The following is a 22,521-nucleotide window of genomic DNA, read 5'->3' on the forward strand; positions in this document are numbered from 1 at the left end:
CAATCAAATTAAAATGAGCCAATTTAAGTGTGACTGTCACAAAGATGCTACAGACCAAATTTGAGGTAAATCTGTCCATCAGTTTCAGAGAAGATGATTGTTGACACATGATGATGGACTAACCCCCTTTGATACTAATAGCTCACCCTGAACCTTCGGTTCTGGTAAGCTAAAAAGTCATGCTAAAAATTGTTTGCATTCCCAATATTAACAAACTCCTGGCGGACAAGAGGAAAGAAGGGCTCACTTGTCAGTCTGTCAGAAATTATTACTGTATACCAATTTGTTTATGCTCAATGCGAAGAGCACATAACTGTAGAAAGTACTTCAAATTTTTTAGAGTTTACTGTAGCTATTCATTCTATGTTTCCTTTCACCACCACACACATTATACAAGTTTTCTTTCCAGCTTCTTCACTGTATTATAATATTGTGCCAGCCAGTAATTTACTTCCTTTGGATTTAGCCAAGATTACATTATCCAGGGTAATAAATGAAAGTCTTGTATTCATACCTAGAAATAAAGTACAGTTTATACCAAATAGATCTTGACCTATATATCTCTCATTCCTTTGAAGTTACAGCTTATCATTCTCTTACATTACAAAATGCATGTTGTATCAAGGAAAACAAACATAAATGTACATAAAAATCATGTTTATTAACCAAAACCCCCTTATTATACAAGTATAGATTATCACCATACAAGACCAGTCTCAACAACTTATACATTCTTCTGTGCATTTCACTGACATTTCATATGTAGACATATATTATAAATACAAGTTGAATTTTCTCACGCTTGGATTATACCATTGCATGTTTATTTCACATTTGTCACGCTTGTTTATAAACTTGAACAACAATCTGTGTTTACAAACCTTTAAATTTCACACAAAACTTACTTAATACGTTTTTATTCAAAGTTAAGTTTACAAACTAAAAGCTGACACATTTACACATTAAAATATTGTTTATTTCTTTCCGCAGGAATAAATCTATATCCGCAGGAATAAATCTATATCTTAACAACAATTTTGTAAATGGTCAGTGATCAGATACCAAATATCAACATTTTATTTTATAAATACATAATTATTACACACTTTTGGGGTACAATAATGACAAAAACTGGGTCAGGATAAACTGTTACCACACAAAATAACTTAAAATTCTTTTTAATCTGGACAAGGCCATTCCTTAATTCTTTGGAAAATGTTTCAGAATATTTACTGACGGTACAGCAAACAGTGCGGACCGGTACAGCAAACAGTGCGGACCGAACAGCGCAGACAGTGATCAGATCATGATAGGACAGCCGAGAGTTAATATCAATATAATTACACAATATAGGGGTACAAATAAATGGATGTCTTCATATTCTCCATGATTCACACAAAAAAGTCTCACACTCAATCTACACAACTGTATGCCTGGTCAATTTTTTTTTCAGACATACCGGTACATATGAAACCAACATATTAGAAAATTCATCTGAGCCACCGCATTTCATAAAATCATTCTTCAATAAAAACAAGAGCACAAAATATGCTTGTCTCACAGTAAAAAACACTTTAAACAAAAAAAGGGGCATAACTCCAAAAATATAAATTTCTAAGTTAAAAAGAGGCATAACTCCAAAAAAATTATGTTCCTTGTCTAACAACTGCACCTTGTCAAGATAACCACATTCATGTTGACAAATTCTAAAATGTTTTAATAATGGGCTACATTAAAGTTTTTGCACAACAAACCAGGCTAAAACCACACAGACGTCACACCAATCATAATAGCTCCACTTATTCTTCAAAACAGACGTGCTGATCAAAATGTATAATTTGAGCAGAAAATTTAGTGGTAGAACATGCTTACCTTTACCTGTAATGCCCAGGAATGAGATTAGTGTAAACAAAGCTGCTTAAAATGAAATATTTACATTTTTTTAGATAAATCTCTCTCATTCCTTCAAATATCTCCCACATTTTGACATTTATTGTGTATGTGGGTTTTTTGCTTTTTTATATTTTGTTTCGAAGAACTCTCAAGTTTATCAAACAATTTATAAATTATTGAACTTGTCAGTAAACAGGAAAAAATTCAAAGAACAAAAATGCATTTAAGATGAGACTTAAATGGCTTCAATAATTACATGTCAATATGTTAGTTAAATCATGTAAATAGATAAGACAGCTTCTATTAACTGAGGTATATGAGCCGCATCATGACAAAACCAACATAATTGGTTTGCCACCAGCAAGGATCCAGACCAGCCTGCGCATCCGCACAGTCTGATCAGGATATGTGCTGTTTGCTTACAAACCCTACATCAAGTAGAGAAACTGATAGCGAACGGCATGGATCCTGATCAGACTGCGCGGACTATGTTGGTTTTGTCATGACAATATATATATGTAAATGCATGATTAAAATATAAAGTAAAACAAGTTTTGTATTTTTATTTTTAAATCAGTAACAAGCAGGCACCCCTAAAGAATCCCTAACCTTTAATACATATTGTCACCTTAGTGTCACCTTAGTGCAGTAACGCGTTAACTCCTATTAAAATTACATAAAGAGTTAACCCATTACTGCACTAAGGTGATGATATATGCTAGTGTCCTCATCTGTATCTACAATAATCCATTCTGTACCGTAATTTGAACCAACAGTCAAGGGTCTGAAAGTCTCGTATTTAACCCCTTCGTACCCTCTAAACATACCAGTCAAGTATTCGAATCGGCAGGGATTTACAATGGAATATATAAAACTCGTAGAATTCTGACCTTAAAAGTATGGTTATACTGTATTCAATAAAGTAATAAATGTAATACTAACATTGTGAGATCATAACAAGAGTCTATAAAGAAGATATTTCAGCACCTTTAACATTTGTGCTGTTTATGTGTGGGTGTTTTTTCATTTCTATTTTGAGATTCTTTAATGAACGTCACTTTTTCTATAACAAAAAAGTAAAATATAATAATCTAGACAGATTCAAAAAAAAAATATATCAACAAACAGATCTTGGCTGTATATACTGTATAAATAGCATTTTAACAAAACTTGGAAAAAAATGTGCAGTTAGGTTGTATTAATCACTGTATAATCCACTACAGTACAGCATCTTCTATTGATACAATAAACATGCTTAAATTACACTCACTCACATACATATTTACTAGCACACTTTCTCATATCTATAAAATGCCTATGGGTGATCATCCACAAATGCACATGATTTGTACTGAAAAGACTCTCATCATCTCCAAAGCAACAGTTTATAGGTAGATCTTAAAGGTGAGTTCATCAATGAAATACCTATTTTGTTTAGGTTAATTTTTATTAAATAATAATTGCTTAACAGTAAGAAGACAACATTGCATGTGACCAGCAAAACCATTATAATCTCTTAATTAAGTAACAGACTTATTCAGAGATCTAAGCAGTCCATAAAAATTGTATCTATATAACCTCTTAATTAACTGACAGGTTTTAGTATCTGTGATCAAAAAGCACTAAAATCAATGAACAGATCTTAACAACAAAAACCCTTACCAAGGTAATGGTCAAAAACCTTCTATCAGTTTGTTGTTGTGGTTGTTGACAATTTTGAAGCATATTTTACCAGCAAAATAACAAACAATGCAGACAATGAACAGAGCTGATCTTGATCTGCACTGGTTGTATAAGTACGATATGCTTCTGCCAGCAGGCTAAGAGTTAATGATTTACTACAATGTACATTTATGCAGTTATATTAAAGCTCTAAATGAAAAGATCTATCTGTAAAGTGCAATCACCATTTTAGAATGTAACATCCAGAAGACACTAAACTGACAATTCAAAAACAACAAATTCATCACCTATGAAAGAATTTTCAATCATCAAAGCCTTAACAGAATTATATCTAAACAATACAGCAAGCATAAACTATAAAAGATATACATATATAATATATACATGTGTGATAGAAGAGCATTGCTTCTGTTATAATCATAATAAAACATACATTTTGAAAAAAATCACAACTTTCATAACAACACATATCTTTCACCTTCGGACTGGTACACATGCTATTCATTTTATGTGTTTTACTTTCTGTATGTCATAAAATCTTATTATTTCATGCATTATTTAGGCAATTGAAAACTCTTTCATTTAATGACATATCTGTATTGATATTCCATGTTGAAATTCTCTCGCAACTAAAACTGGTCAATTATAAAGTCAAAGCTGAAATAGTACTTTAAACAAATTAAGTAAAGTAGCCCTAATGGTGATAAAAGTAAGGAAAGAAAGATACTGGAATAGGCCTATCTCAAGATTAAAAAAGAAAAAAAAAAAAAAAAAAAAAATTTTTTACAAGTAATTTAATCATCATTACTTTCCAGATAAAGTATAATGTATATGAATTATATTCTGTACAACAGAACTGTAACCCATCATTATTGCCACTTGATTCGGATAATCCTATTATTAACAACTGTCACACTTGTCTATATGAGTATCAACCAGAGATCAAGATTTATTTAGTTGGGTTTTCTAATCACATCTACAAATATGAACTGTAGTGGGAAAATTGCCACAGTTGATTGTTGAATAAAACCTCCAAGAACCCTCGGTGCATTATTTGAGGGGTGAACTGGCACACGAGTAGGGACCAACATTCCATCACATAGCAGGATAATGCCCTTACATAAAAAAAAATCCAAAGTCAATGCTAAGATTTGTACCCATAAATGATAATGGTGGGGAAAAAGTCAAACACAGCTGTCAACTTTAACTGCCAGACCATAAAATACCAAAATAACTTTACATAATTACAATCATGTTCTATATGATACCCTTTTGAGCATTTTATTTGAAAGTAAATGATGGCAATCTATAAGATTAATAAATATTGCTAGATGGTCTTACTATAAGATAAATATTGCTAGATGGTTTAATGCACTGGTCCGATTGGTTTTTAGCAATAAATATTTCATAAGTTAACCCTTTATCTAATGACACTGAATAAATTAGCTTTAATTTTGTCACCAATTTTAACCCACTCTGTATGTCTGACAAGGCTTAAGTTTATTTGTTGGTAACTCAATATTTAGTATTTTAGTAATGAAATTCCTTGAGCATCAAATGGAGTTCCAAATTCAAAACAGGGCAAATTCATGAGGCTTAAGGGTCAATTATTAATTAATCAAGATTATTCATGGAGATCTTTGTTTGGACAGTAATAATGTATTATTTGGCATTCGTATTCATCAAAACTCAGCGTAATTTATTTTATAAAACAACAAAAATAACAACAACAACACTCACACACCAGATATACAAGGTAAACATTAATATATATTATTCGAACAATACAGGTTTTCATCATTCAATGTTTTGGAGGTATTCATTGTAACCTTCTTCACTCATGAGTTCCTCTAGTTCACTCGGGGTTGAAAGTGTCATCTTGTATAGCCAGCCTATAAAATGTGAAGAAAAAATGTTTAAAAAGAAATTATTTCGCACTGCCATTTTGGCTATTGGTTAAAAACTTGTAAATAAAGCCCACCTTGTGTAAAACATAGAGATCACTTCCAAAGAAATTTGTTTTTGTTTATTTTACAGCCGATATTTGGTCATATTCCCAAATGAAACTAGAAATGTGTCCATAGGACACGGATGCCCCCACACGCCACTGTTCTGTCAATCTTATGACTCTAGGTCAAATATTTTTTGGATTACATGTGCCACAAGTTGAAAACTAAAAATCAACAAAGGGCCATAATTCTGTTAAATTTGGTCGCAGCGAAAATTCCTTCCTTTACTACCATCTTCACCTTAAGGTTGTTCATCCCTGGAAGTTTAAGCAAAATCTGCCACGCGGTTTAAGAGGAGTTGCGTTCACAAAATTTCTACATAGTATATAGTGAAAAAATCAACAAAGGGCCATAATTCTGTTAAATTTGGTCGCAGCAAAAATTCCTTCCTTTACTACCATCTACACATTAAGGTTGTTCATCCCTGTAAGTTTAAGCAAAATCTGCCATGCGGTTTAAGAGGAGTTGCGTTCACAAAATTTCTACATAGTATATTGTGAAAAAATCAACAAAGGGCCATAATTCTGTTATATTTGGTCGCAGCAAAAATTCCTTCCTTTACTACCATCTACACATTAAGGTTGTTCATCCCTGTAAGTTTAAGCAAAATCTGCCATGCGGTTTAAGAGGAGTTGCGTTCACAAAATTTCTACATAGTATCTAGTGAAAAAATCAACAAAGGGCCATAATTCTGTTAAATTTGGTCGCAGCGAAAATTCCTTCCTTTACTACCATCTTCACCTTAAGGTTGTTCATCCCTGGAAGTTTAAGCAAAATCTGCCATGCGGTTTAAGAGGAGTTGCGTTCACAAAATTTCTACATAGTATATAGTGAAAAAATCAACAAAGGGCCATAATTCTGTTAAATTTGGTCGCAGCGAAAATTCCTTCCTTTACTACCATCTTCACCTTAAGGTTGTTCATCCCTGGAAGTTTAAGCAAAATCTGCCACGCGGTTTAAGAGGAGTTGCGTTCACAAAATTTCTACATAGTATATAGTGAAAAAATCAACAAAGGGCCATAATTCTGTTAAATTTGGTCGCAGCAAAAATTCCTTCCTTTACTACCATCTTCACATTAAGGTTGTTCATCCCTGTAAGTTTAAGCAAAATCTGCCATGCGGTTTAAGAGGAGTTGCGTTCACAAAATTTCTACATAGTATATTGTGAAAAAATCAACAAAGGGCCATAATTCTGTTATATTTGGTCGCAGCAAAAATTCCTTCCTTTACTACCATCTACACATTAAGGTTGTTCATCCCTGTAAGTTTAAGCAAAATCTGCCATGCGGTTTAAGAGGAGTTGCGTTCACAAAATTTCTACATAGTATCTAGTGAAAAAATCAACAAAGGGCCATAATTCTGTTAAATTTGGTCGCAGCGAAAATTCCTTCCTTTACTACCATCTACACATTAAGGTTGTTCATCCCTGTAAGTTTAAGCAAAATCTGCCATGCGGTTTAAGAGGAGTTGCGTTCACAAGATTTCGGGACGTACGGACAGACTGACGGACGGACGGACGGACTGATTGACGGACGGACGGACAAGTGCAACGCTATATGCTCCCACATTGTGGGGGCATAAAAAGTATATTATTTTCCCAATCCACATGAAAAAATTCATAACTGTAAGTTACAAAATAAAAATATTGAATAACAAATTCTCAAATCTTTCAAAGTAAGGGCTTCTTCACTGTTATGGTGTTTAACCCTTTCGCTGCCAGAGGGTTATTGTTTTATTGATCACCTATTTGCCAGAGGGTTTTCTAAGAAATTACTATATTATTAATTAATATAATTATACTTATTTGTTATTAGTATTATAATAATTATATATAATTCCAAATCTGTTAGTATAATGATAATCATTGTCGATGGTATAATTTTCTTTATATTTTTTTATTATTATTATTAATTTATTATTATCATCATTATAATTATAGAAACGGCGAAAGCTGTCCATATGGCAAATACGCCAAAAATAACAGTGAAAGGGTTAAATGTTTGAAGACGCCATCCTAGACAGTGGTTCATTGCATTCAATCAATCACTGCCAAATTTGAGTCATGCATTTTTTCCCTTTTTTTTCACACAACATTGCTGAAATTCCAAATTCCATGGAAAAAACTGCTACCAGGAAGGTGGTTATTTAGGTTATTTCATAAGCTTTCGATTTCCTTTCATTAAGTTTTATAATTTTTAAAACTTAGACATTTTTTGGTTAGAAGCCTCTTTAAAAACAAAAACAATATATAATGACATACCTTCTTCAAAAGGACTTTGATTTATTTTTTGAGGGCTGTCAGCAACAGCCTGGTTAATTTCTGTCACTTCCCCGCTAACAGGACTGTATATATCACTAGCTGCTTTAACACTTTCAAGTACACCGGCATCACCTGATAATATATATAGTATTCATGAGCATAATTCATGTGTATAATTATGAAAATCCATTCACTCAAATTAAGAACACTAAAAAAACATTACCTTTATACCATAATAATTTCTTGACCAGATTTAACAGCCTTTTTTTGCACCATAAGTTGATAGTGGTAAGTCAAATAAGATAGAAATTTTGTATCACTATCATATTTATTAATATCATTGTTTGTTTTTCATGTTTTTTAAGACATTATTTGGTCATATCTCAATCTCAGAAGTCCATCCACTAAACCTAATTTCCTGAATAACTAGTAATTATCAATTTCACTGCATGTGGTCAACTATTGATCCCACATGATTTATGAAGCAGCAGTGAAGATAGGACTAACATGTCAGTGATCAAATGTCACAGACAAACTATGCTTCCCTGAGGATTTAACAAACCAGAGATCAAACCCTTGATTTCTTATCTGATATTTTATCTGAATTATCCTGATAAAAACATGTCAAAAAACAAGGTTTTTATACAAATTGTCAAGGTATCTACTGGTTCTCTTTATTTCCCAATTAATTTTTTCTATAATCATTATATTTCTGAATTAAAAAGTTAAAACAAGATTGCATTTGAGAAAAATGCTATGCCACCGCATGGTTCAAATTTCATAGCTGTACATCAAAGGACAAGAAAGTAGGTCACATCATCAAAATCTAGGTCACCTGATATCAAAGTTCAATTTTACAACTAAAACTGTGCACATGGTCAAAATGTCATTACTGTACATCAAAGGACAAGAAAGTAGGTCACTGTCCCCTTGGGCAAGGCATAATTTTGACCCAAGGGTTTAATTCAAAACAATTTTGATACAGGTCCACAAAACAACATTTCAAGTCAAATATCTAAGCTATAGCTTTCTCCCATTCAGAAAACATTTGTTTTATTTTCTGTTTTTACTATGTGTACATAATGAGAAATCACTGCCCCGGGCAGGGCAATTTTGACACCAGGGGAAATTTTGAACAACTTTGGTAGAGGACCTATAAATGATATTATATATCAAACATCAAAGCTCTATGCCTTGTACCTTCAGACAAAAATTTTTTTATTTTTTCACTATATGTACATAATGAAAATCAATGACCCCCGGGGCGGAACCAATTTTGACCCCAGGGCTATAATTTGAACAATCTTGCAAGAGGTTCACTACACAATGTTTCATGCAAAATATCTTAACTCTAGCCTTTGTAAATTTAGAGAAGATGATTTTTTAAGTTTTTACTATATACATATAAGGAAAACCTATGGCCACCGGGGGCGGGGCTAATTTTGACACAAGAGGCAAAATTTAAATAACGTTTGTAGAGTACCTTTAGATGATATTATTTAACAAATATTAAAGCTCTAAGCCTTGTACCTTCAGACAATAAGATTTATTTATTTTTTACTATATGTATATTTTGAAATCAATGACTCCAAGGGCGGGGGCAATTTTGACCCCAGGGCTATAATTTGAACAATCTTGCTAGAGGTTTACTACACAATGTTTCATGCAAAATATCTAACCTCTAGCATTTGTCAATTGCTAGAAGAATTTTTTTTAAAGTTTTTACTATAAGTTTTTACTATATACATATAAGGAAAACCAATGACCCCCGGTTCGGAGCCGATTTTGACCCCAGGGCTATAATTTGAACAATCTGGGTAGAGGTCTACCAGACAATGCTTTATGCAAAATATATAAGCTCTAGGCCTTTTGGGTCTTTACAAGAAGGTGTTTTAAGTTTTTACTATATGTACATATAGTGAAAATCAATGACCCCGGGGCGGGGCCAATTTTGACCCAAGGGCTATAATTTGAACAATCTTGTCAGAGGTCTACCAGACAATGCCTTATGCAAAATATCTAAGTTCTAGGCCTTTTGGGTCTTTACAAGAAGATTTTTTAAATTTATTCTTATAATTCCTTTTGGTTGCCATGGCAACCAGATTTCTGCATGGAATGAAATTCTTTGAACAACTTTGGAAGCCCTTCACCCAAGGAACAATCCTGCCAAGTTTGGTTGAAATTGGACTAGTGGTTTTTCACAAGAAGATTTTTTAAGTTCACTATATAATCTATATAACACACACACAAACACACACACAAACACACGCACAAACACACGCACACACACACAGGTGAATCGCTATATGCCACCGCATCGCAGATGCTGCGGTGGCATAAAAACATATTTTTTTTTAATAAATAACTTGAATTTCAAGGGACCAAACATATTATTTGAGTTTTAACGTCAGAATTATCAATCATGAAATTTATCCTTAAAATTTTGAATATAACACATACCATCAGATTCCAATGTCTGTCCAATATCTGGCAGTTGTACATATACCACTTCTCCTAACTTATCCTGTTTAAAAGAAAAATATTATTATTTATTTTAATGTGGAATAAGAATCTCAAAAAAATGCAATAACTGGCTATAATATATGAATATGCATGAAATGTTCCCTTGCTCAGTAGTCGATAAACAGAAAACCATGATGGCCCTAGATTGCTCACCCAAGATTATTAAGTTATTATGCTTCAATCCAGTGACATTCAGGCAAAATTAACAAAGAAGAAATTGTTTCTACCAGAAAACAAGGCTATAAATTAAACAATACTTAAATGTTACTTACAAATTGTATCTTTTTACAAATTGTATCTAACTTATTAACTATTTCATAAGAGCTTGTAACAGAGATATATCACCACAGGAAAGTTTTACATGAAGCACACAATAGTATTATAGGGCTGTCATTGATGGACAATTTTGTATTGATATATCGAGAAACAAATGTCAACGATATATCCATATATTGACTTTAACAGTAGGTACAATGAAAAACCTTTAAATGTGTGTTGTAAATTGGTGTTATGCATGCTTGTATTAGACTACAAATACTATAAACTAACAGAAAGTTTCTTTTTTCTGTTATTTTTGTCACTGACATTTGAAAACAAAGTTTAAAGTTCAAGAAAACTGGAAAAAAGTAACTTCTCTTTTTAGGCAAAATTGAGAGGTATATACTTACTAACAGAAATAAATAAATTTTAGCTTGTATCTATATTTGAAAATGTGTATTGATATTGTATTGGATGAAGAATATCTATGATATATCAATATCGCGATATTCAATGACAGCCCTATAGTATTATTCCAAAATTTTGAAGTAAGGATCTGGATTTTTAACGCAAAATCTTGATTAATGATAGATCTGCACATGCAACAATAAATTCATTACCGGTACTGATTATGATATATATTGAAATCTGACCTACACATGCAAGTGTGAACTTGACCTGAGTGGTAGGGTGTCTTAATGGTTGCACATGACACAGTGCCTTAATACGGTGAATATTTGTGCAAACTTATTCAGAATGGAAAAAATGTGGACCACAAACAAACAGGGTCTATAACTATGTTAGGCTTTGACCTCGTAGAGTGACTTTGACCTTGGAGGTAGGGGTCTGGGTGTTACAGATAGCAAATTAACTTATTAAGGTTAACATTTGTGCCAAGTCATTTCAAAATTCATTGATGGATATGAATTATATAAAGTGTGACCTTGACCTTTGGGGTAGGGGGTCTTGGTGTTGGACATGACTTGCTGCCTTACTATGGTGAAAACAAGTGCCAAGTTATTTCAAAACTCTTTGATGGATGAACAAGAGCTGTCGGTAGGACAGCAACGCTCGACTATTCTTAGTGCTTGATTGTAAACAAAAATGCTTGATACAGTTACCTCCTCCTGTTTACAGGTTGGGGTAATGATGGTGAACAAGTGTGCAAAGTTTCAAAGCCATATGTCAATGGACTTTGAAAATATTTGAGGTATTACAAAAACTTTAACATAAATTCTAAGTCAAAAAAAAAGGAGCATAATTCTGTCAAAATGCTTGATACAGTTACCTCCTCCTGTTTACAGGTTGGGGTAATGATGGTGAACAGGTGTGCAAAGTTTCAAAGCCAAATGTCAATGGACTTTGAAAATATTTAAACTATTACAAAAACTTTAACATAAGTCAGAGATCTGCCAAGAATTTGAAAGTACTGGGCCCTGGGCCCACTTGGTCTGAAAATGATGGGCCATTTTTACCAAAGTATGGGCCTTGGGAAAATAAGTAAACATTGACCAAAATAACTGTTAAAAAGTTTGTAGATACATGTAATTGAATTTCCCCGGTAATAAAACTTAAATCATATTTTATGACAAGTGGTTCACTTATAATTCAGTACTTTACCAATAATTAAAAATTATGCCTACATGGTAACTTTCTAACTAATATTAATTGCAGGCAAAAATGAAAATATTTTACAGGAGCATGGGTAACATGTTGCTGTTGGTACCAGTTTTGACTGGATGACTAAATAACCCAGCAGACAGTTTTGTTTTCTTATAAGTCTGGCACAGATTTTAGATGCGCCCATGGCCCTTTGCTGCCGATTTTCCTGCGCCATTCTCATTTTTTTAGCGCCAATGGCGCAAAATCGCATCCTCGGCAGATCTCTGCATAAGTGGTTACGCGGACGCTCGGGTGACTACAATAGCTCTACTTATTCTTATCGAATAGTCGAGCTAAAAAGTTATGGCCTTGACACAAAATATACTGTCCATCAGATAATGTTGGCCTTTGGCCTCTAATTGTGACCTTGACCTTGGCGGTAGGAGTCTTGATTTTGCCCATGACACAGCATCTTCTTATGGTGAAAATTTGTGCTAAGTTATTTCAACATCCCTTGATAAATTATCAAGTTATGGACCGGACACAAAATGTGACAATGAGATCATACCTGAGCATAATCTGTAATTCCAACTGTACCTTGAGTGTTCCCATCATCTACATCAATCCACTCATGTTTCTCTGTGAAATACTTCTCTGAAATCATACAATTAAGATTTGTTTTTAGAAGAATAAAATATATAAAATTTACTGTTTTGTTTTTTGTAAGGGAAAAGACCAGCCCTGCAGAACAGTATATAACAAGATATGTTTGTAAAACATGTATGCCCCCTATTGGCAGCCAATTAGTCATATGATCAGGTTATTATGCATGACTTCTGACCCTGTGAACAAACGATTAATAAGGGTTATCTAGTATCTACAGGTCATGACTAGTCACAAGGTAATAATTATTGTGACCCCATAGGTTGTGTGCAGCAATTTAAGTTATTACAAATCTTACAAATAATATATGCATAAATTTTATGAATCATGTAGGCCTCATTAATGACAGCCAAGTTGTTATATTACATAAGACCTTCAAATGTGTATACCAAAAGCATTTTTAGTTTAATATAAAAATATCAACCAAGGCAACTTGAGTTGTTGAGTTATTGGTCACAAACCGTCATTAAGTACAAGGTCAATATGACATTGACCCCTTGACCCCAAAATCAATAGGGGTCATCTACTGGTCATGACCAATCATCATACCAAGTTTGAAGTTCCTAGGCCTATGCATTCTTTAGTTATTGATCAGAAACCGTTTTTACCTACAAGGTCAACGTGACCTTGACCTTTGACCCTTTGACCCCAAAATCAATAGGGGTCATCTGCTGGTCATGACCAATCATCATACCAAGTTTGAAGTTTCTAGGCCTAAGTGTTCTTAAGTTATTCATTGGAAACTGTTTTCACCTACAAGGTCAATGTGACCTTGACCTTTGACCCCTTGACCCCAAACTCAATAGGGGTCATCTGCTGGTCATGACCAATCACCATACCAAGTTTGAAGTTCCTAGGCCTAAGCGTTCTTTAGTTATTGTTCGGAACCATTTTTACCTACAAGGTCAATGTGTCCTTGACCTTTGACCCCTTGACCCCAAAATCAATAGGGGTCATCTGCTGATCATGACCAATCACCATACCAAGTTTGAAGTTCCTAGGCCTAAGCGTTCGTTAGTTATTGATCAGAAACCATTTTTACCTACAAGGTCAATGTGACCTTGACCTTTGACCCCTTGACCCCAAAATCAATAGGGGTCATCTGCTGGTCATGACCAATGATCATACCAAGTTTGAAGTTCCTAGGCCTAGGCATTCTTTAGTTATTGATCGGAAATCGTTTTTACCTACAAGGCCAATGTGACCTTGACCTTTGACCCCTTGACCCCAAAATCAATAGGGGTCATCTGCTGGTCATAACCGATCACCATACCAAGTTTGAAATTCCTAGGCCTAAGCATTCTTTAGTTATTGATCGGAAACCGTTTTTACTTACAAGGTCAATGTGACCTTGACATTTGACCCCTTGACCCCAAAATCAATAGGGGTCTTCTACTGGTCATGACCAGTCACCATACCAAGTTTAAAGTTCCTAGGCCTAATGATCGGAAACCGTTTTTACCTACAAGGTCAATGTGACCTTGACCTTTGACCCCTTGACCCCAAAATCAATAGGGGTCATCTGCTGGTCATGACCAATCACCATACCAAGTTTGAAGTTCCTAGGCCTAAGCATTCTTCAGTTATTGATCGGAAACCGTTTTTACTTACAAGGTCAATGTGACCTTGACCTTTGACCCCTTTACCCCAAAATCAATAGGGGTTATCTGCTGGTCATGACCAATCACCATACCAAGTTTGAAGTTCCTAGGCCTAAGCGTTCTTTAGTTATCACTTGGAAACCATTTGGTCTACGGACCGACAAGTGCAAAGCAATATACCCCCTCTTCTTTGAAGTGGGGGCATAATTATGTATAACCGTGGGTTCAAGTTCCAATAATTAACTACTGCTTAATCTCAACCTGTGTCATTTAACATGTGATGTCTTTTAATAAAAAGGAACTATATCATCATGACAAAGGCTACATGTCAATCACTTAGTCTTGTCATGTGTTTAATTGAATTTCAATAATGGGTAATTTAACATTCACCTATTTTTTAACAAAAAAAATCTAGATTCATATGTGGCATACTTTGTGTTCCTTGGAAAATTTTAAACACAGACTTAAGGGGGCACCACTATGCATTACCAATCTAGAGCCCATACCTCTCTTATCTTTGCTGACTAAGGGCAAGAACAAGCAAATTTACTGAACTGATATCTTCTGTCATTGGAAACAAATAACTCAATTGAAAGGTTAAATAACCTGTTATAATGAAACCATTTCCAGGAATAAGTACAAAGATTACTCTGACATGAAAGAAGTATTTATTTTCATAAGACACAATATCAAATATTGCCTTTCATAATATTTGTCACCATTCTGCACCATGCATTACTCATGAACCACTCTACACTACAGAAACAAGAGGGCCATGATAGCCCTGAGGTCGCTCACCTGTATATAGGCCCCCCACCCCCGGGCCAATTTTTACCCAAGGGCTTTTATTTGTTTATTTGAACAGACTTGGTAGACACCCATAAGAAGATGTTTCATGCTAAACATCTAAGTTCTAGCTCATTGGCATTTTTAAAAGAAGATTTTTAAAGTTTTTACTATACACATATAGTTAAAAACAATGTCACCCCGGGGGCAGGGCCAGTTTTAACCCCCGGGCGTTTATTTTAACAAACTTTGTAGATATTTACTTAAAGATGTTTCATGCTTAATATCTAAACTCTAGCTATTTGGGTTTTTCCAAAGAAGATTTTTAAGTTTTTGCTATACACATATAAGGAAAATCAATGACCCCCCCCCCCCCGGGCCGGGCCAGTTTTGACCCCAGGGCTTTTATTTGAACATACTTGGTAGACACCCATTAGAACATGTTTCATGCTAAATATCTTAGCTCTAGCTCTTTGAGTTCTTTAAAAGAAGATTTTTTAAGTTTTTATTATATGCATATAGGGAAAATCAATGACCCCCTGGGGCGGGGCCAATTTTGACCCCAGAGCTTTTATTTGAACAAACTTGGTAGACACTCATTAGAAGATGTTTCATGCTAAATATCTTAGCTCTAGCTCTTTGGGTTCTTTAAAAGAAGATTTTTTAAGTTTTTTACTATATGCATATAGGGAAAATCTATGACCCCCTGGGGCAGGGTCAATTTTGACCCCAGGGCTTTTATTTGAACAAACTTGGTAGACATTCACTAGAAGATGTTTCATGCCAAATATCTAAGCTCTAGCTCTTATGGTTCTTTAAAAGAAGATTTTTTTAAGTTTTTACCATATGCATATAGGGAAAATCAATGACCCGGGGCGGGGCCAATTTTGACCCCAGGTCTTTAATTTGAACAAACTTGGTAGACACTCACTAGAAGATGTTTCATGCTTAATATCTTAGCTCTAGCTCTTTGGTTCTTTAAAAGAAATTTTTTTAAGTTTTTACTATATGCATATAGGGAAAATCTATGACCCCCTGGGGCGGGGTCAATTTTGACCCCAGGGCTTTTATTTGAACAAAATTGGTAGACATTCACTAGAAGATGTTTCATGCCATATATCTAAGCTCTAGCTCTTATGGTTCTTTAAAAGAAGATTTTTTAAGTTTTTACTATACGCATATAGGGAAAATCAATGACCCCCGGGGCGGGGCCAATTTTGACCCCAGGGCTTTAATTTGAACAAACTTGGTAGACACTCACTAGAAGATGTTTCATGCTTAATATCTTAGCTCTAGCTCTTTGGGTTCTTTAAAAGAAGATTTTTTAAGTTTTTACTATATGCATATAGGAAAAATCAATGACCCCCTGGGTTCGGGGCCAATTTTGACCCCAGGGCTTTTATTTGAACAAACTTGGTAGACATTCACTAGAAGATGTTTCATGCCAAATATCTAAGCTCTAGCTCTTACGGTTCTTTAAAAGAAGATTTTTTAAGTTTTTACTATATGCATATAGGGAAAATCAATGACCCCCAGGGGTGGGGCCAATTTTGACCCCCAGGGCTTTTATTTGAACAAACTTGGTAGACACTCACTAGAAGATGTTTCATGCCAAATATCTAAGCTCTAGCTCTTATGGTTTTTTAAAAGAAGATATTTAAAGTTTTTTCTTTTGGTTGCCATGGCAACCAGAGTTCTGCATGGAATTAAATTCTATGAACAATTTTTAAAGGTGACCACCAAAGGAACATTCCTGTGAAGTTTGGATGAAATTGGCTCAGTGGTTTATGAGGAGATGTCATTTAAAGCAAAAGTTTACGGACGGACGACGGACGGACGGACGCCGGACGAAAAGCTATCACAAAAGCTCACCCTGTCACTTTGTGACAGGTGAGCTAAAAAGCCGGTATTATAAGTCCTGAAAATGGTCCTGTCCAGAAACTGGTTCACAACCAGTACAGTTTCTACATATCATTATTTCTTTTTTATAAAAAGGTTGATAATGATTTTGAAGTTTTTATGAAGTCTTTTAACCTGCTTTTAACTATTGATTGCGTAATATGGTCTGTTTGTATTCATTCATGAAGAACTCCATTTCAATAGTAAAGTGAAGTAATATGCTGATAGAACTATACATAATCTACTAATAAGCCAAGTATCAACATTTTTGTTTTTTTTGTTTCGGGTTTTATGTCAAATCGACACAGTATAGGTCATATCGCGACGTTCCAGCTTTACTGGTGGAGGAAGACCTCAGGTGTCCTCCCGTGCATTATTTCAGGCACGAACGGGCACCTGAGTAGAACCAACGACGTTCCGTAAGCTAGCTGGATAGCTTCCTTACATGAAAGAATCCAAAGTCCCTGTCGGGATTCGAACCCACAGCGGTGAGGGGCAAGTGGTTTGAAGTCAATGACCTTAACCACTCGGCCACGGACGCCCCAAGTATCAACATATCAGTGGTGTTTTTTTTTTAGGAAAAGGAGATGACGCTGGGTACCAGTACTCTAAGCTGTTCCCACGAAATAATAGATTTCTTAAGTGTCATGGGTGACATCAGCCGGTTTAATTGATGATATGCTATATGGTTTGCAACTTTATTGACAGTGTTAATATTTTAATAATTTAAATAGTGTAGAACGATGTTGAATTTATATTGCCACAGGGTGAGACAAATGTTAAGCCTGACCAGGATTCGAGCCTATAGGACCCTTGGAATACCATACCAGGGCTCTACCGACTGAGTTATCCGGCCTCTTACACATTATCTCCACAAATTAGTTAACAGTTCCGAGCTGCGTCATACTCCACTGCTTTATTGAAAATCATCCTCAAATTTTCAGGGTAACAGAGCAATGTGTATGAAACTCTGATCTATTTGCAGTCATGGTCCCCCATTGGACACCATTTGTCACAGGAAGAGAAAAATTTGAGGCTGACTGGGACTCCAACTCAGATTCCTCTGAATACTGTACCATGCAGGGCTTTTATTCCTTCTATAACAGGGGCCGATATTAGGCCCCTTCACAATTCAAAATTGCACTTTTTTTTCACAATTTTAAGTGGAGAAAAAACAAGAGCTGTCCGTAAGACAGCGCGCTCGACTTTTTTATTGCTTGCCAATAAAAAAAGTTTTTGCAGTAAAAGGCAATACAAGAATCTCTGTATTTTTAAAGTGAACAATGGCCATGAGCATTAAGATATTTAGTGAAGAATTATTTTACTGAATTGTGTGATACCCTTGAACACTGCAGCAAAGTTTGAAATGTTTAAGTCAAAAGAGGGCTGTTAAGAAAGAAAAAAAAACTGAGTTGAGCCTTAAATAAATTTGGGAATCATGATTGTAAACAAGTATTCCAACTTTCAAATTAATATCTCAAACAGTTCAGTCAAAAAGTGGACTGGTACTAAAAACTTAACCAAGATTCTAAGTCGATAAAAGGCCTTAATTTTTAAAACAAATCCTTGACAGAGTTACCTTCTCTTGCGTACAGATGGGGGTAATGATGTGAAATAGCATTAAAAGTTTTCAAAGCAATATCTCAAAGGGTTAAGGCAATAAGTGGATTTTACCCATATTCAATGTATTTTCTAAGTCAAAAAGGGGCATAATTCTGTCAAAAACCTTGACAGAGTTATGTCCTCTTGTCTGTTGATGAAGGTCGTGATGGTAAACAAGTATGGTCAGTTTCAAAGCAATACCTCCAATGGTTTTGAAATAAAGTGAGGTGGTAACAAAAAACTTAACCAAGCTCAATACACTTTCTAAGTCAAAAAAGGGCCATAATTCTGTCAAAAACCTTGACAGAGTTATGTACTCTTGTCTGTAGATGGAGGTTATGATGGTGAACAAGTATGGTAAGTTTCAAAGCCATACTTGTAATACTTCTGAAATAAAGTGGGGTGGTACGAAAAACTTAACCAAGGTGTGACGCCAACGCCGACGCCAACGCCGACGCCGACGCCGGGGCGAGTAGGATAGCTCCCCTTTTCATAGAAAAGTCGAGCTAAAAATTCACAATTTCAAAAGAAATTTCACAAAATATTGGGAATTTGTCTTTGAAATACATTGTTTACCTTACAGTCAAACATGATTTATGCCAATTTCAAGAACACAGAAATAGTTTTAATCAAGTTAAATGGTTTAAGCATATGTTAAGCGGGTTAAAGTACCAACTTGAAGCAGATTTTCCGGTTTCATATTGTCACTAAATGCCAAATAATGATGTAATTTTTTTCACAATTTTCAGTGTTGCATCTAGGACGCGCGATTGCGCGATTTGCGCATATTTTATGCAGATCGCGCATTTAAATGAAGTCAACGCGCGCCAAGTCGCGCATCTGACAATTTTTTAACTTTATTCATTTCATCTTCATCGTGCCTTGAAAGCTTCAGCCATGTTTGTTTTCACTTGTGGTAATGACTAAAATACGTACTAAAAAGCGTGTAGCAGCCGACTGGGTCATCTCGCGAGTGTTTTGTAGTATTCGTCAATATTTTATTCATCTACATCTACATGTTACACCTGAACAATCAATTCTGACTATGACTACTTCCGTTTTTGAGCGGACGATAGCTGTCAAAAATGCCTGAACGTAAAATAAATGAATTCTTTTTGATAAGTCATAGTGTATTGTAAATGTGTGTCCCCCAATTTTTTTTCAAGTCCCCAACATTTTTCAGTTGAGTGGGGGACAATCCCCCATAATTTTGAAATTCTAGATGCAACACTGAATTTTATGACAAATCACACTTTTTTCACAAAATGAACAGGTCCAGGCCCCTTCACAATTTTGACAAAAAATGCCCTGCCATGGCTTCACCGAATGAGCTTTCTGGATACTTACACACATCTCCCCTTATTAGTGAATAGTTCTGAACCTTGACAAAATTTATATCTACAATAATTAGGAAAAGGATTTGTATCATGTTTATCTGAGTGTTTATAATTTTGCAAATTAAAAGAAAGCTTTACCAACGTGTCTTATTCTGGCAAGGTTTCATAACTTGTATAATTCAAAACTTTAATACCGCATCAGACGAAAGAAAAAATGTTCTAAGAGCGGCTAATAAAGTTTTGGAAGCCAGAACTAGCCTAAATTTTGCTTTTTCTCAACTTCCAAGGGAGGTAATTCATCTTTTAAGAGCGTCCTTCAAAAACAATAAACAGGTTTTATTGTAAATATAAAATGTCATACATGCTAACTTACTTAAAACAATTGGAGTAGAATGTATCTTTCTAGACTGACTTTTAATTACATTAATCGGTGCTGTAGTCTGTGAAAGACAACGGAAAACTTGCGGCTTTACAAAATTTCGGAAAACGCAGGAAGCCATCTCTATTAGTTAATGAACGCAAAGAAAATTAAACAACAGCAAGTACAAGTCTGTGACAGTTTCCGATATATAAATGCGCTGTCTAATGTGAATTAAAGTTTCATTTTTTAAAGATATTTTAAAAATGTAATATTCAAATTGTTTTGTGAGAAAATATGCTCTATTTTCTAACATATTTACTGTAATTTTTAAACCTATACTGTATCTTCTTTAACAAACTCACAAAAAACCCAACTGTAGATTCACTGGTTGCTACTGAATGTCAATAGTCGCCAACGAAGATACTAGTTTAAATGCAAAAATCAATGTTTGCGGTAGAAGTCACTGGTTGCTATGGAAAGTCACTGGTTGCTATGGAAGTCGCTAGTTTCTAGGAAAAATCAATAGTTGGTATGGATGTAACTGGTTGCCATGGTTAGTTGATTGCTTTGGAAGTCACTGGTTATTAAAGAATTCACTGACTGCTATGGAAAGTCAAAGGTCTCTCTTCATTTTTACCACTTTGAGAAAAACGCCTTCAAATATTCACTATCAAATGCATCTATATCAGTTGTTTTTAGTTGATTTGAAAGAAAAAACAAAAACAAATAACAACAACAACAACAGATTATATTTTGAAGCAAAAATTGTGTTACTCTCAAGGTTATTCAAATGGTAATGGAATTCAACTGTAGATGTCCGATACATTTTATTGCACGTGTATACTGCGTATACGTATTTGTCGATTTTGAAAAAAAGGCTTTTGATAGTATTACAGAAATGCCGTGTGGTTCAAGTTATATAATATTGGTATAAGGGGCACATGTATGTATTGCTTCGGCTTGTAAGAGATATATATAATCTTGTATAAAACATTAAAACATTGTAAAGTTTATTCTGATTTTTTAGACCTACGTCAAGTGGAAATCATTTCGCCGATGATGTTTTCGCAATTAATTGATAATTTAGGGTGTTATACGTATACAATGTACTTAGATATACAAAAATCATTTGACAGTGTTTCCCCAATATCAGGTTGATTGCAAAACTTTAAAAAAAAGGTATACAGGGTGATTTATTATAATGGATTTATTTTTTTTATGATATAAGTGTGTCATAGTTAGGGGTCAATCTTCTGAGTGGCGAAATGTTTCATCGCGAATTCCCCCAAGGGACTACACTAGGACCTGTACTATTCATGATATTATTGATATATATAAATGACATGCTTGATCAGGTACGTAACTTCCTAAAATGTTTGCAGGTACTAACATTTATGCTGCAATAAGTAATTCAACTATCAGGATAGCTTTTTAGAAGACATTGGCTGATTTTGTGAATGGAGTAATGAATGACAAATTAAATTTCATGCAAATGCATACAGACTGGAAATGTAAGACATGAATATACGATGACAGACAGTTGCAATGATTCTCAGGAGCTACCTATCGAAGATGAAGAATGTGACCTTGATTTTTTTTCTCCAGGAAAATCTTAAATTGAACACTCACATAAACAAAAAAGACAAGCAAAGCAAATCAGTTACTAGCAATGATAAAAAATCTTTCACCTTCCTGGTAAAACACGGTTTTTATACTAATCACTTATATGATAATTAAGTTTTAACTACGGATCGCCCGTTTGGAAATCATCTACAGTAAAGATACGCCAATTGCTAGAAAATTGTACCACGTTTAAATCATATGTCTTATGAGAATCGCTTAAAATGTTTGAATCTTCCAACACTTTACTAAAGACTATACTATATACGCTCAATATTTGATCAGATTCAGTTGTTAAAGATAATACATAGTAATGAAAAGGTGGACATTGATAAATTTCTGACCTTCAATGATAATATTGCAAGAGGACATATTTTCCAAATCTTGAAAGTTAGATGTAAAAACTTCCCGCGAGTATGAATGT

The 22,521-nt window shown here is 34.5% G+C and overlaps 1 protein-coding gene across 1 annotated transcript; it reads right to left on the reverse strand.

The window, feature by feature from the left end:
* Positions 1-1,003: 1,003 nt before the first annotated feature.
* On the reverse strand, positions 1,004-20,628 carry LOC132718169 (glycine cleavage system H protein-like). The gene is made up of 5 exons (XM_060701796.1): positions 20,490-20,628; positions 12,797-12,882; positions 10,306-10,369; positions 7,846-7,977; positions 1,004-5,468 (listed from the first exon to the last, which is right to left on the reverse strand). The coding sequence occupies exons 1-5, from the start codon at positions 20,614-20,616 to the stop codon at positions 5,374-5,376; spliced, it is 504 nt and encodes a 167-aa protein (XP_060557779.1). The 5' UTR covers positions 20,617-20,628; the 3' UTR covers positions 1,004-5,373.
* Positions 20,629-22,521: the final 1,893 nt, after the last annotated feature.

This window comes from Ruditapes philippinarum, unplaced genomic scaffold (genome assembly GCF_026571515.1).
Source record: "Ruditapes philippinarum isolate M1 unplaced genomic scaffold, ASM2657151v2 ctg1374_1_1_1_1, whole genome shotgun sequence".
In the NCBI taxonomy this organism is placed as follows: domain Eukaryota; kingdom Metazoa; phylum Mollusca; class Bivalvia; order Venerida; family Veneridae; genus Ruditapes; species Ruditapes philippinarum.

What these genes read in the sequence shown, in the direction of transcription:
- LOC132718169 (XM_060701796.1), bottom strand. Translation starts at nt 20,616, where the DNA reads ATGGCTTCCTGCGTTTTCCGAAATTTTGTAAAGCCGCAAGTTTTCCGT. An exon ending in GAATTACAGATTATGCTCAG is followed by an intron (nt 10,370 to 12,796) that starts GTATGATCTCAT and finishes TCTTTTAAACAG; the next exon opens with GATAAGTTAGGAGAAGTGGT. An exon ending in ACAGACATTGGAATCTGATG is followed by an intron (nt 7,978 to 10,305) that starts GTATGTGTTATA and finishes ATATATTATCAG; the next exon opens with GTGATGCCGGTGTACTTGAA.